At 49.6% G+C, this 16,686-nt stretch overlaps 1 protein-coding gene and 1 long non-coding RNA gene across 3 annotated transcripts in view; one reads left to right on the top strand and one right to left on the bottom strand.

Annotated features, from left to right (window-relative positions):
* The window catches only part of LOC147123667 (charged multivesicular body protein 3), a 113,927-nt gene that overhangs the window by 75,860 nt on the left and 21,381 nt on the right, over positions 1–16,686 (top strand). The window contains exon 1 of one of the 2 annotated variants that reach the window (XM_085975500.1): positions 7,255–7,422. The exons of the other annotated variant lie outside the window; for it this stretch is intronic. Within the exon in view, the coding sequence (XP_085831626.1) occupies positions 7,378–7,422 (45 nt within the window). The 5' untranslated portion in view covers positions 7,255–7,377. Of the gene's footprint in view, positions 1–7,254; positions 7,423–16,686 lie in introns of those variants that run through there. 2 annotated transcript variants of the gene reach the window in all.
* LOC147123668 (uncharacterized) lies at positions 6,571–7,738 on the bottom strand. The gene is made up of 2 exons (XR_015074984.1): positions 7,460–7,738; positions 6,571–6,906 (listed from the first exon to the last, which is right to left on the bottom strand). It is a non-coding gene; the product is annotated as an uncharacterized LOC147123668 (long non-coding RNA).

Raw genomic sequence — 16,686 nt, 5'->3', positions numbered from 1 at the left:
CACGCCCACCCAGCTTTGTGTCGTCTGCAAACTTGGAGATATTACATCTAGTTCCCTCGTCTAGATCATTAATATATATTCTGAATAGCTGAGGTCCTAGCACCGATTCCTGCGGTACCCCACTAGTCACTGCCTGCCACTCGGAGAAAGACCCGTTTATTCCAACTCTTTGCTTCCTGTCTGCCAACCAGTTCTCTATCCAAGTCAGTACCTTATCCCCAATCCCATGTGCTTTAACTTTACACGCTAATCTCTTATGCGGGACCTTATCAAAAACCTTCTAAAAGTCCAAATACACTACCTCCACTGGTTCTCCCTTATCTATTTTACCAGTTACATCCTCAAAAAATTCCAGTAGATTAGTCAAGCATGATTTACTTTTTGTAAATCCATGTTGACTTTGTCCGATCCTGTCACTGTTTCCCAAGTGCTCTGCTATTACATCTTTTATAATGGACTCTAGCATTTTCCCCAGTACCGATGTCAGGCTTTCCGGTCTATAATTCCCCGTTTTCTCTCTACCACCTTTTTTGAATAGTGGGGTTACATTAGCTACCCTCCAATCCATGGGAACTGTTCCAGAGTCTATAGAATTTTGGAAGATGACCAGCAATGCATCTACTATTTCTTGGGCCACTTCCTTAAATACCCTAGGATGTAGATTATCAGGCCCTGGGGATTTATCGGCCTTCAATCCCATCAATTTCCCTAACACCATTTCCCTACAAATACTGATTTCATTCAGTTCCTCCCTCTCATTAGACCGCACGTTCCCCGACATCTCTGGGAGGTTATTTGTGTCCTCCTTTGTGAAGACAGAAGCAAAGTATGTATTTAATTGGTCTGCCATTTCTTTGTTCCCCATTATAAATTCCCCTGATTCTGACTGCAAGGGACCTACGTTTGACTTCACCAATCTTTTTCTCTTCACTTATCTATAGACGCTTTTACAGTCAGTTTTTATGTTCCCTGCAAGCTGACTCTCATACTCTATTTTCCCCCTCTTAATTAATCCCTTTGATGAATCCTAAACTGCTCCCAATCCTCAGGTTTGTTGCTTTTCCTGGTCAATTTATACGTCCTCTCCTTGGATCTTATGCTATCCCTAATTTCCCTTGTTAGCCACGGTTGAGTCACCTTTTTTGTTTAATTTTTATGCCAAACAGGGATGAACAAATTCTGTAGTTCATCCATGCGATCTTTAAATGTTTGCCATTGCCTATCCACAGTCAACCCATTAAGTAACATTCCCCAATCCATCCTAGCCAACTCGCGCCTCATACCATCATAGTTTCCTTTATTTAAATTCAGGACCCTAGTCTCTGAGTCAAATACTTTGATGACTATGATTTACATGTCAAGTTGGGAATCCCAAACGTCACTGACACAGCAGTAGGGGGGATTTAAGAGTGAACCTGTAGGGGTGGTTTAAGAGTGAATCACAGAGGGAACAATCATCGCAGAGAGCAGAGTGGGGAGAGGAAAGGAATATGTATTTGGTGGTGGGATCAATCCTACCCAACTCGCGCCTCATACCATCGTAGTTTCCTTTATTTAAATTCAGGACCCTAGTCTCTGAGTCAACTACTTCACTCTCCATCTTAAATGAAGAATTCTATCATATTATGATCGCTCTGCCCCAAGGGGGCCTCGAAAAATAAGATTGCTAATTAATCCTTTCTCATTACATAATACCCAGTCTAAGATGGCCTGGTCTTTAGTTGGTTCCTCGACATATTGGTCCAGGAAACCATCCTGTATACACTCTAGGAATTCCTCCTCCACAGTATTGTTACTAATTTGGTTAGCCCAATCTATATGTAGATTAAAGTCACCCATGATAACTGCTGTGCCCTTATTGCACGCGTCTCTAATTTCCCATTTAATGCCATCCCCAACCTCCGCATTACTGTTTGGGGGTCTGTATACCACTCCCACTAACGTTTTCTGCCCCTTAGTATTTCTCAGTTCTACCCATACAGATTCCACGTCATCAGAGCTAATATCCTTCCTTACAATTGTGTTAATCCCCTCTTTAACCAGCAATGCTACCCCACCTCCTTTTCCTTTTTGCCTGTCCTTCCTGAATATTGAATACCCCTGGATGTTGAGTTCCCAGCCTTGGCCACCCTGGAGCCATGTTTCCATAATCCCAATCATATCATATCCATTTACCTCTATTTGCGCAGCTAATTCATCCACCTTATTACGGATGCTCCTCGCATTAAAGACACAAAGCCTTCAGGCTTGTTTTTTTTAAACACTATTTACTGTGGCCATGTTTGATTTAAACCCTTGATTTCTCTGACTGCCACCTTTGCTTTTCTCCTTCCTGTCTTTTGCTTCTATCCTTGTTTCCCTTTCCTCCGTCTCCCTGCTCAGGTTCCCAACCCCCTGCCATTTTAGTTTAAACCCTCCCCCAGAGCACTAGCAAACACTCCCCCTAGGACATTGGTCCCGGCCCTGCCCAGGTGCACACCGTCCGGTTTGTACTGGTCCCACCTCCCCCAGAACCGGTTCCAATGTCCCAGGAATTTGAATCCTTCCCCCTTGCACCATTCCTCTAGCCATGTATTCATCTGAAATATCCTTCTATTTCTACACTGACTAGCACGTGGCACTGGTAGCAATCCTGAGATTACTACCTTTTGAGGTCCTATTTTTTAAATTTACCTCCTAACTGCCTATATTCAGCTTTTAGGACCTCATCCCAGTTTTTACCTATATCGTTGGTACCTGTATGCACCACGACAACTAGCTGTTCACCCTCCCCTTCCAAAATGCTCTGCAGCCGCTCTGAGACATCCTTGACCCTTGCACCAGGCAGGCAACATTCCATCATGGAGTCTGGTTTGCGGCCGCAGAAACGCCTATCTATTCCCCTTACAATAGATTCCCCTATTACTATAGCTCTATCCCTCTTTTTCCCTCCCGTCCTGTGCAGCAGAACCACCCATGGTGCCAGGAAGTTCGCTGCTGCTGCCTTCCCCCGATAAGTATCCTCCCCAACAATATCCAAAGCGGTATATCTGTTTGAGATGGGGATGGTCACAGGGGACCCCTGCACTACCTGCCTGAGCCTACTACTCTGCCTGGCGGTCACCCATTCCCTTCCTGCCTGTGCAGCCTTTACCTGCGGTGTGACCAACTCATTAAACGTGCTTTCCACGATGTCCTCAGCATCACCAATGCTCCAGTATGTATCCATTCGCAGCTCCAGCGCCGCAATGCGGTCTGTCAGTAGCTGCAGCTGGATGCACTTCCCGCACACATGGTCGTCGGGGACACAGGAAGTGTCCCTGATTTCCCACATAGTGCAGGAGGAGCATACCACGGCGCCAAGCTGTACTGCCATGACTTACCCTTTAATTAATTCAAATTAAATTAAATCAAATCAATCCCACCAATTATACTATAATTAAATGATAAACTCAAGGGCCCTTGTTTACCAGCAGTCCCCGCTACACAACAGAGACCTTAGAAACTATAAACCACACAATTTAATTTTGGAAAAAAGTGAGAAAGAGAGAATTACTCACCAACCAATCACTTACCGGCTTTCTGGTGACGTCACACTTCGATTACTTTTTACTTCTCTCTCTCCTCTCGCAGGTCCGCCTCTCCCACTCTCAGTCTATCGATCTTAGCCTTGAATGTACTCAATTCACAGAGAATTCCAAAGATTCACAACCCTCTGAGTGAAGAAATGTCTCCTCATCTCAGCCTTAAATGGTCTATCCCTTAACCTGAGACTATGCCCCCTGGTTCTAGAGTCTCCAGCTAGGGGAAACATCCTCCCAGCATCTATCCTGTAAATTCCCCATAGAATCTTATATGTTTCAAGGAGATCACCTCTCATTCTTCTAAACTCCAGAGAGTATAGGACCATTCTACTCAATCTCTCCTCATAGCACAACTCTCTCATCCCAGAAATCAATGTGATGAACCTTCATTGCACCACCTCTAAGGCAAGTATATCCTTCCTTAGGCAAGACCAAAACTGTGCACAGTACTCCAGGTGTGGTCTCACCAAAGCTCTGTAAAACTGCAGCAAAACTTCCTTACTCTTGCAATCTTTGGAATCCTCTCCCCCAAGAGCTGTGGATGCTGAGTCGTTAAGTATATTCAAGGATGAGATAGATAGAATTTTGGACTCATAGAAACATAGAAGATAGGAGCAGGAGTAGGCCATTCGGCCCCTCGAACCTGCTCTGCCATTCAATGAGATCATGGCTGATCATCCAAATTCAGTACCTTGTCCCTTACTTCTCCCCATATCCCTTTAGCCTTAAGAAATCTCAATCACATGACATCACTGCAGGAGTTCCTCAGGGCAGTGTCCTAGGCCCAACCATCTTCAGCTGTTTCATCAATGACCTTCCCTCCATCATAAGGTCAGAAGTGGGGATGTTCGCTGATGATTGCACACTGTTCAGCACCATTCGAGACTCGTCAGATACTGACGCCGTCCGTGTCCATATGCAGCAAGACCTGGACAACATTCAGACTTGGGCTGACAAGTGGCAAGTAACATTCGCACCACACAAGTGCCAGGCAATGACCATCTCCAACAAGCGAGACTCTAACCATCTCCCCTTGACATTCAATGGCATTACCATCGCTGAATCCCCCACTATCAACATCCTGGGGGTTACCATTGATCAGAAACTGAACTGGACCAGCCATATAAATACTGTGGCTACAAGAGCAGGCCAGAGGCTGGGAATTCTGCGGAGAGTGTCTCACCTCCTGACTCCCCAAAGCCTTTCCACCATCTACAAGGCACAAGTCAGGAGTGTGATAGAATACTCTCCACTTGCCTGGATGAGTGCAGCTCCAACAACACTCAAGAAGCTCGACACCATTCAGGATAAAGCAGCCCGCTTGATTGGCACTCCATCCACCACCTTCAACATTCACTCCCTCCACCACCGGCGCACTGTGGCTGCAGTGTGTACCATCTACAAGATGCACTGCAGCAACTCGCCAAAGCTCCTTCAACAGCACCTTCCAAACCCACAACCTCTACCACTTAGAAGGACAAGGGCAGCAGATGCATGGGAACATCACCACCTACAAGTTCCCCTCCAAGCCACACACCATCCTGACTTGGACCTGTATCGCCGTTCCTTCACTGTCGCTGGGCCAAAATCCTGGAACTCCCTTCCTAACAGCATTGTGGGTGTACCTACACCATATGGACTGCAGCGGTTCAAGGCGGCGGCTCACCACCATCTTCTCAAGGGAAATTGGAATGGGCACTAAATGCAGGCCTAGCCAGCGACGCCCACATCCCATCAATGAATTAAAAAAATATATATATAACTCCTTCTTGAATATATTTAATGAATTGGCCTCCACTGCCTTCTGTGGTAGAGAATTCCACAGGTTCACCGCTTTCTGGGTGAAGAAATTCCTCCTCATCTCAGTCCTAAATGGCTTACCCCTTATCTTTAGACTGAGGCCCCTGGTTCTGGACTCCCCCGCCATCAGGAACACGCTTCCTGCATCTAGTCTGTCTAGTCCTGTTAGAATTTTAAAAGTTTCAATGAGATCCCCTCTCATTCTTCTAAACTCCAGCAAGTATAAGCCCAATCGACCCAATCTCTCCTTATACTCTGGGGTTATCAAGGGATTGGGTGGGAAAGTGGAGTTGAGGTCGACGATCAACCATGATCTTAGTGAATGGCGGAGCAGCTGCATGGGAACACCACCACCTCCAAGTTCCCCTCCAAGTCACACACTATCCTGACTTGGAAATATATCACTGTTCCTTCATAGTCACTGGGTCAAATTCCTGGAACTCCCTACCTAACAGCACTGTGGGAGTTTCTTCACCATGCAAACTGCAGCAGTTCAAGAAGGCAGCTCACCACCACCTTCTCACAGGCAATTAGGGGTGGGCAATAAATGCTGGCCTTGCCAGCGACGCCCACATCCCAGGTTTGAATATAAAAATAAAGGCTCAAATGGCCTACTCCTAATTCTTATGTTCTTAATAAAGGCCAACATGCTATTTGCCTTCCTAATTGCTTGCTGCATTGCACCTACTAATTAATGGCTTTGCCCATTCCTAAATCGATCTTACATCATTGTGATTTAAAAAAAAACAATGTCGCAAGTCATAATCACATTTACAGAGCTCAAGTCTCAGCTCTTTGTACAAAGTCACAAGCCCTCATGCCGACAAGGCAGGGGTCCCAGTCTCTACAAATTGATGATGTGATCTCCAAGCTTCTTGGTCGTCTTCACTTGTTCATCCAGATAGTGGGTCTCCAGGAATTCACACAGATGAGGGTCGGCACTCCCAGTGGAGGGTTTGTGCAGATCCGGCAGACTCTAGTTGACACTCTTCTCCATCTGCAGGGCTCTTGTGACATTGTTTTTTTTATAAATTTAAAATTTGAACATTTTACAGTAAATCACATTTACAGAGCTCAAGTCTCAGCTCTTTGTACAAAGTCACAAGCCCTCATGCCGACAAGGCAGGGGTCCCAGTCTCTACAAGCTTCTTGGTCGTCTTCACTTGTTCATCCAGATAGTGGGTCTCCAAGAATTCACACAGATCAATCAAATCAAATCAACTTTTATTGTCATTGTTACTGCACATGTGCATTACAACGAAATGTAGGCTTGCAGCTCCCGAGAGTGTACATTTAGATTAAGACATTTAAACATTCAACATACATTTGGCTTGTAGTATATTAACATAAACATAACCATAATAAAGTGCATTGGCAGATGTGCAGGCTTTAGAGTTTATTTGTGGAGTTCAGTAGGGTGACAGCCCTTGGGAAGAAGCTGTTCCTAAATCTGGTCGGCGCTCCCAGTGGAGGGTTTGTGCAGATCCGGCAGACTCTGGTTGACACTCTTCCCCATCTGCAGGGCTCTTGTGACATTGTTCCTCTTTTGGTAGCACCAATCAAAAAATAAACAAATAAGCTGTAACTAATAGAACTTTAAATAAATGTTAACAAATCAAATTAAAATTTGGTTATCCAATCCAATTATGCACTCCAGTCCCCGCGGCGCACGGAAGTGCTCGAGCGCGCCGGCGGACACCGCGTGCTCCATCTCCAGGGCCACCCGGGCGCGAACATGGCCGCGGAAGAGAGGGAGGCAATCTGGCTGGACGACCCCCTCGACCGCCCGCTGCCTGGACCAATTCTTGTGACATTGTTAGGCTTTTAAAGGCAATAGAGGGCGGGGACTGATCCTTGTGCATTGTTGACTGGTTCCTCCGCCACAGCGGCCCCTGCGGTAGCCGTGCAGAACACACGGGACCGTGGCGTCTGACGTCTTGAAACCGGAAGTGGCTCGCACGGGGCGGGGTGAGAGCGAGGCTGAGCTCCAGCTCGGTGGAAGCGACATTTCGTCATGGGGCTGTTTGGCAGATCGCAGGAGCGGCCGCCCAAGGATTTGGTAACGACGAGTTTCTCTTTTTAAAAAAAAAAATTACCGATTGTCACACGAGAAACATTATACACCCAAACCGAGTAATTGCGCAGAGCGAGGAACGACTGCGAAAAAAAGTTTTTTTTTTACACTCCCCGGTCGCATGGTTTTTGAACGAGACGCGGGCGGCTTAAATCCGGTTTCGTCCGATCAGCGAAACCCACGGTTACGTCCGCCCGCTGTCGTTAGCCGTTTGCGCCGGGTAACCCAACTTGAGGGAGGGTCCGCCTCCTTCCACTGCTTATTGGTCCGCTGGAGCCCCAGCTCTCGCAGGAGTGGGCCGTTCGCCTGCCAGTCAGGTGACGTCACAATGCCCGGCAGTCAGCCAGTTCGGTTGAGATGGTCACTGTCAATAATGAGAAGGGGAACTGCCTGCATTAGGTCCCTCAGTACATTGGTTTTTGACTATTGTTGCAACCCCATCGGCGCATTGTTGTTTAATGTATCATTTTGGGCCTGTCGGTGTACTGGTATTGTATTGTTCCAGGTCCATTAGCCCATTGGTGTTGGTATTCTTGGTCCATCAACCATTGGTGTGTGTTTAGCTTCTTCAGTCTGTTGGTGTGTAATGTGTTGTTCAGGCCCATCAATCCACTGGTGTGTAATGTGTTATTCAGGTCCCCAGTCTTTCGAATGAAATGTTAAACCCACCTGCCCCCTCGAGTGGATATAAAAGATCCTTGTGGCATTTCCGAAGAAGAGCAGGGCCAATATTTGTCCCTCAATCAACATCACTTAAACAGATTATCTGGCCATTATTACATTGCTGTTTGTGGGACCTTGCTGTGTGCAAATTAGCTGCCACGTTTCCTACATTACAACAGTAACTACACTTCAAAAGTACTTAGAGTTACACAGCACAGGAAGAGGCCCTTCAGCCCATCGTGTCCACACCGGCCATCAAGCCCTGTCTATTCTAATCCCATTTTCCTTAATTGGCTGTAAAGTGCCTTGGAGTCCTGAGGCCATTAAATGTGTTATAGAAAGGCAAGTCTGTCTGTCCTACTTTAAGATATAAGCCAAACTCCCTTGATGACTGTTGGTAAAGACAAAGCGAACCAAACACTGTGACCTTCCAGGTTTGTATGTGTTGAGTTAGCTGATATAATCCCTAATGATGGCAAGGCACTAAACTTGGCTTCAGCTGTTCTGGCTTGAGAGAGCAAATGAAGCAGGATTCCTATTCCTGCTAGCTATCCAGTAGATGAGGACTGAATTTGCGTCAGCTGTTGTTTCTCCTGATAGTTACTGCCTAGGGTTACACGTGAAGAAATGAAATACTTGGATTTAAACAGTGTCTTATTGTAATTGAACCTCTCAAAAGCCTCAAAGCGAATTCCTTTCTGAAGTGCAGTAACTGTGGTTTAGACCAATATGGCAATCATTCTGCAGCCGCATTGTCCCATAAAGGGAGACGGAGAAACAGAGGGCACACACTGCTACAGTACATAGTGCTGGAGGAGGCTTCAGAGTTAGAGAGGGGTCAGGCTATAACGGGACTTGTAAATAAGGATGAAGATTTTAAATTAGATGCAGTAGGGGTTGGGGAACAGCGCAGGCCAGTGGGATAGTGAGGAATAGGATGTGGGTGGTGGAGTTTTTGGCATATGGTAGTCTATGCAGGGTGGAACTCGAGTCTTGCCTGTCCCATATAATTGTGATGCTTTATGCATCGCGATACAGACACTTCCTACCTGCCCGGAGCCATGTAATCTCCTGGGAACGGTGCAAAACCTGATTTAAAAACCCAGGCCAATTTAAATAAAAAAGAAAATCTGGGGAAAAAAATCTTAATCTGGACAAAGAATGGGTGATGCTTGCCAGGTCTGCTCGTCTTGCGTGAGAAAGGCATATTTTTCAATGCTAATCTAAAACTAATGTCATTGCTTGATTTCCAGCTCTCTACTAATGACAGTCTCACTGTTGTTAACTCCTATCCTAAATATAAAACCCACTGCTGACTCGTTTAATTTATATATTTTTTTAATTCTTGAGATATGAGCGTCGTTAGCAAGGCCAACGTTTATTGTCCATTCCTAGTTGCCCTTGAGAAGGTGGTGGTGAGCTGCCTTCTTGAACCACTGCAGTCCATGTGGTGAAGATACATTCACAATGCTGTTAGGGAGGGAGTTCCAGGATTTTGACCCCATGACGATGACGGAACGGCGATATATGTGCAAGTCAGGATAGTGTGTGTGACTTGCAGGTGGTGGTGTTCCCATCCATGTGCCTGCTGTCCTTGTCCTTCTAAGTGGTAGAGGCCACAGGATTGGCAGGTGATGTCGAAGAAGCCTTGGTGATTTGCTACAGTACATGTTGTAGATAGTGGACATTGCAGCCACTGTACCATTTGAGAACAGTATTGGCATGGACCTGGAAACAGGTCACTTGCCTACCTTTCTTCCTGTCAGAGACAGGGGACAGGAGAGAGGAATTAAGTGGCGAAAACATGGTCTTTGATAGCATGTCCAGTAGACTTTCAAAATTGTAACTCCTTTTTTATGCACTTCAAAATTGTTAAGCAAGTTTTGATCAAATTGTGGGGCTTATTTTCATCTCTCATTTGTATGTTGTTCTTCACCCTCCAATTTTGCCTGGAAGTGCTTTTTGAGTACAGTTTCACTGGTGCTCGTAACACCATGGTACTGATGTGCCTCAATAATCCCGAGACTCGATGTTAGCGAAACAAAACAAGGCTTTTATTAACTTAGAAGATAACACGCAGTGGAGAGAGGTATCTTCCCTGGAGGTCTGCAGTACTGGCTGTGAGGCCAGACTGAGCTGGCTTACATAGAGGCCAGGTATGGGCGGAGCCCTACACACAACACATTCCATACATTCCAATACACAATACAATGGTGAGGAGAAACCTGAAACCAACCACAGTCACAGGCAATACAATGGTAAGGGGGAACCTGAAACCAACCACAGTCACAGGCAGTGATGAATGGAATATTTCATCACATTCACCCCTTCTATAGATTTAGTCTGTTCGGGGGTTTGGTAGTCCTCTGCGACCGACGTGGCTGTTGTGGTGTCGCGGGTGTCGGCTGGGTGTCCCCGGTGGCCTCCTGGGTCTCTGCCGGGGGTGCCGCCAGGGTTGTTGAAGGGGTAGTTGGTGGGGGTGCCGTTGGTCGATGTTCTTCCGGGGGTGATGAAAGAGTAGTGGGTGGGTAAGAGTTGCTGTGGTCGTTGTTGCTGCTATTGCCGTGGTTGTTGTCGTTACCGGCTGGGGCGACGTCTTTTATTGACACGGTGTCCTCCCTTCCGTCGGCGTGCCGGACATACGCGTATTGGGGGTTGGCGTGGAGTAGGTGCACTGGCTCCACGAGAGGGTCCGTCTTATGGCCCCTCACATGCCTTCGCACGAATACCGGACCCGGGGTGGAGAGCCATGACGGCATGGATACGCCTGAGGTGGATTTCCGGGGGAAGCTAAACATTCGTTCATGAGGCGTGGCAGTACACAATAGCGACTGTATCGAATGGAGCACATCTGAGAGGAATTCTTGCCAGCGGGAGATAGGGAGGCCCTTGGTCCTTAGAGCTAGAGTGACTGCTTTCCATACTGTCCCGTTCTCTCGCTCCACTTGACCGTTACCCCGGGGGTTGTAGCTGGTGGTACGGCTCGTGGCGATACCCCTGGACAGCATGTACTGGCGTAGCTCTTCACTCATGAAGGACTCCCCCCTATCCGTGTGGATGTAGCTCGGCATACCGAACAGGCAGAACAGGCTGTTGAGGCATTTAATGACCGTGGCGCTGGTCATGTCTGGGCAGAGGAAGGCGAATGGGAACCGGGAGTATTCGTCCACAATGTTCAGGAAGTAAACATTGCGGTCGACGGACGGGAGGGGGCCCTTGAAATCTAAGCTGAGCCGCTCAAAGGGCCGTGTAGCTTTGATTAAGTGGGCTCTATCAGGGTGGTAGAACCGAGGCTTGCACTCAGCGCAAGTGCGGCAGTTCCTGGTCAGAGACCGAACTTCCTCAATCGAGTAGGGTAAGTTGCGGGACTTTATGAAGTGGAACAGCCGCGTGACCCCTGGGTGGCAGAGGTCGTTGTGGAGGGTCTGTAGCCGATCCCCGGTGGCGCTGGCACACATCCCTCGTGAGAGGGCATCTGGGGATTCGTTAAGGGCCCCTGGCCGGTAAATGATGTCATACTCGAAGGTGGAGAGCTCGATCCGCCACCTAAGAATCTTATCATTTTTGATCTTCCCCCTCTGTTTATTATTGAACATAAACGCTACCGACCGCTGGTCGGTAAGTAGGGTGAAGCGTTTGCCGGCTAGGTAGTGGCGCCAGTGGCGCACTGCCTCCACGATGGCTTGGGCCTCCTTTTCCACGGAGGAGTGTCTGATCTCGGGCCCTTGGAGGGTCCTCGAGAAGAAAGCTACGGGCCGCCCCGCCTGGTTGAGGGTGGCCGCCAAGGCAAAGTCAGACGCATCACTTTCCACTTGAAATGGAGTGTTCTCGTCCACTGCCTGTAGCGTGGCCCGCTCAATATCCTGCTTAATGCTTTTGAAGGCGGCGTGGGCCTCAGCAGAGAGCGGAAAAGAGGATGCTTTCAAGAGGGGGCGGGCTTTGTCGGAGTAGTTGGGGACCCATTGGGAACAATAAGAAAATAACCCCAGGCACCTTTTCAGGGCTTTGGGAGTGTTGGGCAGGGGCAGCTCCCGTAGGGGGCGCAATCGGTCGGGGTCTGGTCCGATTTCCCCATTCTCCACCACGCTGCCTAGTATGCAGAGGCGCGTGGTGTTGAAAACGCACTTGTCCTCGTTGTAGGTGAGGTTGAGTTTTTGTGCGGTTTTCAGGAACCTCTCGAGGTTCGAGTCGTGATCCTGCTGGTTGTGACCGCAGATGGTGATGTTGTCGAGGTAGGGGAAGGTTGCCTGCAAGTGGTGGTCATCGACCATGCGATCCATCTCCCTCTGGAAGACCGAGACCCCATTCGTCACCCCAAAGGGGACTCTGAGGAATTGGTAGAGGCGTCCGTTCGCCTCGAAGGCGGTGTACGGGCGGTCCTCTGGTCTGATAGGGAGCTGGTGGTACGCTGACTTGAGATCGATGGTGGAGAACACCTGGTATTGGGCGATTTGGTTCACCATTTCTGATATGCGGGGTAGCGGGTAGGCGTCTAATTGGGTGTACCTGTTGATCGTTTGGCTATAGTCGATCACCATCCGTTTCTTCTCGCTACCCCTTACCACCACCACTTGGGCGCGCCACGGGCTATTGCTGCATTCAATAATGCGCTCTTTCAGGAGCCTGTCTACCTCGGTTGCGATAAACCGCCTGTCCTCCCAGCTGTACCTCCTGCTTTTGGTCGCTATTGGCCGGCAGTTAGGGGTAAGGTTCGCGAATAGCGAAGGTGGCTTTACCTTCAGGGTAGCCAGGCCGCACACTGTGAGGGGCGGCTGGGACCCACCGTACTTGAGCGTGATGCTTTGGTGGTTGCACTGGAAATCCAGGCCCAAGATCACGCTCGCGCATAGATTTTTCATGATTAATACTTTAAAATTATCGTATACAGTCCCGTTAACGGACAATTGTACCGTGCAGTAACCCAGAATGGTCGATGTCTGGGTTTTATCAGCCATAGAGATGGTACCCCGAGTAGGGACCACCTTTAGGGAGAGTTGTCGTGCCAGTTCCGGGTGGATAAAACTCTCCATGCTTCCACTGTCAATTAAACATTTAACCCCGCACCCGTTTACCTCGATGTCCACCATTGATTTGGATAGCGGGTGGGGCCTGGTCTGGTCCACTGTGACCGATACCACTGTAGGGCCCTGATCGAGACAAGATGGCGTCCGCGCTGTCTGCTCACAAGATGGCGGACCCCACGAGGTCGGGCAAGATGGCCGCTCCCACGGCGCACACGCGGCGGTGGCGGGTTTTGGTTTTCCGGCGGGGTTCCCTCTGCACACCTTCCCGAAGTGCCCCTTCTTACCGCACTTAAAGCAGGTGGTGCCTTTCGCCGGGCACAGGTTTCTGGTGTGCTTTGGCTGCCCGCAGAAGTAGCAGTTGGGTCCCCGACGCGTCGCGGCTGTCGTAGGGCTTCTGGGGGGAGAGCGGGGCCCCGACGGTGTCGGGCTGCCGGGAGGGGAAGATGCCTTCCAAGATGGCGGTGCACACGTGGCGGCGTGGACGGCGCGGGCTGAAGAGTAGGCGTCCGAGTTTCTCTGGGCCACATCCAGGGATCGCGCGGTGTCCGCAGCCTGTTTCAGGTCCAATCCCGTTTTTTCCAGCAGTCTTTGCCGGATGTAAGTGGAGCTGAGGCCTGTGATAAAGGCATCGCGAACAAGCTCGTCGGTGTACACTGCGGCTTTTACATCTCGGCACTTGCAGTCTTTGCCAAGCATTTTCAGGGTGCCTAGGAACTCCTCCACCGATTCCCCAGGCTGCTGGTAATGCGCCTTTAAGATGTCGCAGGCGGCCAGGTACGTGTCGGCGTCTTGGATGAGGGGGTAAACCCGGTGGCTTACCCAATTCCGCAGAATTCTGAGTTTCATACTCGCAGCGTCTGTAGCGTCTTTGACGGCTGCGGAATTGTCCAGGAAGAATTCCATACACATAAACCAGTGTCCGAAGCGTGCTGATGCGTCCGGAGCATGCTGATCCAAATCCAAACGTTCGGGTTTCAGGAGTTGATCCATTGTGTTGAAAAATAAGTTAATAAAATTGATGTGCCTCAATAATCCTGAGACTCGATGTTAGCGAAACAAAACAAGGCTTTTATTAACTTAGAAGATAACACGCAGTGGAGAGAGGTATCTTCCCTGGAGGTCTGCAGTACTGGCTGTGAGGCCAGACTGAGCTGGCTTACATAGAGGCCAGGTATGGGCGGAGCCCTACACACAACACATTCCATACATTCCAATACACAATACAATGGTGAGGAGAAACCTGAAACCAACCACAGTCACAGGCAATACAATGGTAAGGGGGAACCTGAAACCAACCACAGTCACAGGCAGTGATGAATGGAATATTTCATCACAGGTACCTCAGCCATTCTTCATGTCTTATCCCAGACGGGGAGCATCGGGCGTGGGGAGGGGGAATACCACAACTGCTCCTGATCTTTTCCCCCACAACTATTTACAGGAAACTTTGTGCTATCTGGCACCGACGGGACCAAGCTGTTGCCGTCCCATTAAAACTGCCGGACAAACCAGCGCTAACGAAACGGCTCCTGATTTTTGCCGGTGGCTCGAGCATTCCGGACAGTTAACCTCCGGATAAACCAAAGTTTCCTGTATTTAACATACATGTGTAAACACTCCCTCTCTCGCTCGCCCTTTCTCGCTCTCTCTGGACAGCAGTCAGCAGGAACCCTTGCCAACCCTGGGATACAGGCTAATTGTGGTGCACCACTGTTACCCTGGCTGAGATTAACTAATGCAAAAGAAATTGTGCTTACTACAACAACTTGTATTTATATAGCGCCTTTAACGTAGTAAAACATCCCAAGGCGCTTCATAGGAGTATTATAAAACAAAATTTGACACCGAGCCACGTAAGGAGATATTAAGGCAGGTGACCAAAAGCTCGGTCAAAGAGGTAGGTTTTAAGGAGTGTCTTAAAGGAGGGCGGAGAGGTTTAGGGAGGAAATTCCAGAGATTTAGGGCCTCGGCAGCTGAAAGCACGGCCACTAATGGTGGAGCGATTTTATAATCGTGAATGCTCAGGCCAGAATTAGAGGAGCGCAGATATCTCAGAGGTGTAGGGCTGGAGGAGATTACAGAGATAGCGAGGGGTGAGGCCATGGAGGGATTGGAAAAGAAGGATGAAATGTTAAAAATCGAGGCGTTGCTTAACTGGGAGCCAATATAGATCAGTGAGCACAGTGGTGATGGGTGAAAGGGACTTGGTGCCAGTTCGGACACGGGCAGCAGAGTTTTGGATGACCTCAAGTTTCCGGAGGTTAGAACGTGGGAGGCCGGCCAGGAGTGCATTGGAATAGTCAAGTCTAGAGGTAACAAAAGCATGGATAAGGGTTTCAGCAGCGGATGAGCTGAGGCAGGGGCGGAGTTGGGCGATGTTCCGGAGGTGGAAATAGGCGATTTTGGCGATGGCGTGGATATGTGGCCGGGAGCTCATCTCGTGGTCAAATATGACACCCAAGGTTGCAAACAATCTTGTTCAGCCTCAGACAGTTGCCAAGGAAAGGGATGGAGTCGGTGGCTAGGGAACAAAGTTTGTGGCGGGGACCGAAGACAATGGCTTTGACCTTCCCAATAATAATAACAATTCAACTTTATTGTCATTGCACAAGTACATGAACAACGAAATGTGATCTTGCAAGCTCCCATGAGTCCAGTACAAATAACATTAACATTAAACGTAAATAGCACCGTCCTGGGAGAAGCAAAGCCGCTGCGTCTGTGCGCGCTGCCATTCCATTTCCACCATTCCTCCTGTCCAACAATCTTCAGCCCAACACCCAGGCCTGCTCACCAGCCGCCCCTCCCGGGGCTCCTTCCGTGACCTTCTCACCAACCGCCCCTCCTCAGGGCTCCTTCCGTGACCTTCTCACCAGCCGCCCCTCCCGGGGCTCCTTCCGTGACCTTCTCACCAACCGCCCCTCCTCAGGGCTCCTTCCGTGACCTTCTCACCAACCGCCCCTCCTCAGGGCTCCTTCCGTGACCTTCTCACCAACCGCCCCTCCTCAGGGCTCCTTCCGTGACCTTCTCACCAACCGGCCCTCCTCAGGGCTCCTTCCGTGACCTTCTCACCAACCGGCCCTCCTCAGGGCTCCTTCCGTGACCTTCTCACCAACCGGCCCTCCTCAGGGCTCCTTCCGTGACCTTCTCACCAACCGGCCCTCCTCAGGGCTCCTTCCGTGACCTTCTCACCAACCGGCCCTCCTCAGGGCTCCTTCCGTGACCTTCTCACCAACCGCCCCTCCCGGGGCTCCTTCCGTGACCTTCTCACCAACCGCCCCTCCTCAGGGCTCCTTCCGTGACCTTCTCACCAACCGGCCCTCCTCAGGGCTCCTTCCGTGACCTTCTCACCAACCGGCCCTCCTCAGGGCTCCTTCCGTGACCTTCTCACCAACCGGCCCTCCTCAGGGCTCCTTCCGTGACCTTCTCACCAACCGGCCCTCCTCAGGGCTCCTTCCGTGACCTTCTCACCAACCGGCCCTCCTCAGGGCTCCTTCCGTGACCTTCTCACCAACCGGCCCTCCTCAGGGCTCCTTCCGTGACCTTCTCACCAGCCGCCCCT

The sequence above is a fragment of the Somniosus microcephalus genome, chromosome 2, assembly GCF_052327205.1.
Source record: "Somniosus microcephalus isolate GS21.2 chromosome 2, FLI_Smic_1.0, whole genome shotgun sequence".
Classification (NCBI taxonomy): domain Eukaryota; kingdom Metazoa; phylum Chordata; class Chondrichthyes; order Squaliformes; family Somniosidae; genus Somniosus; species Somniosus microcephalus.
The sequence above is the reverse complement of the archived record's forward strand: the minus strand, read 5'-3'. Positions and strand labels throughout refer to the sequence as shown.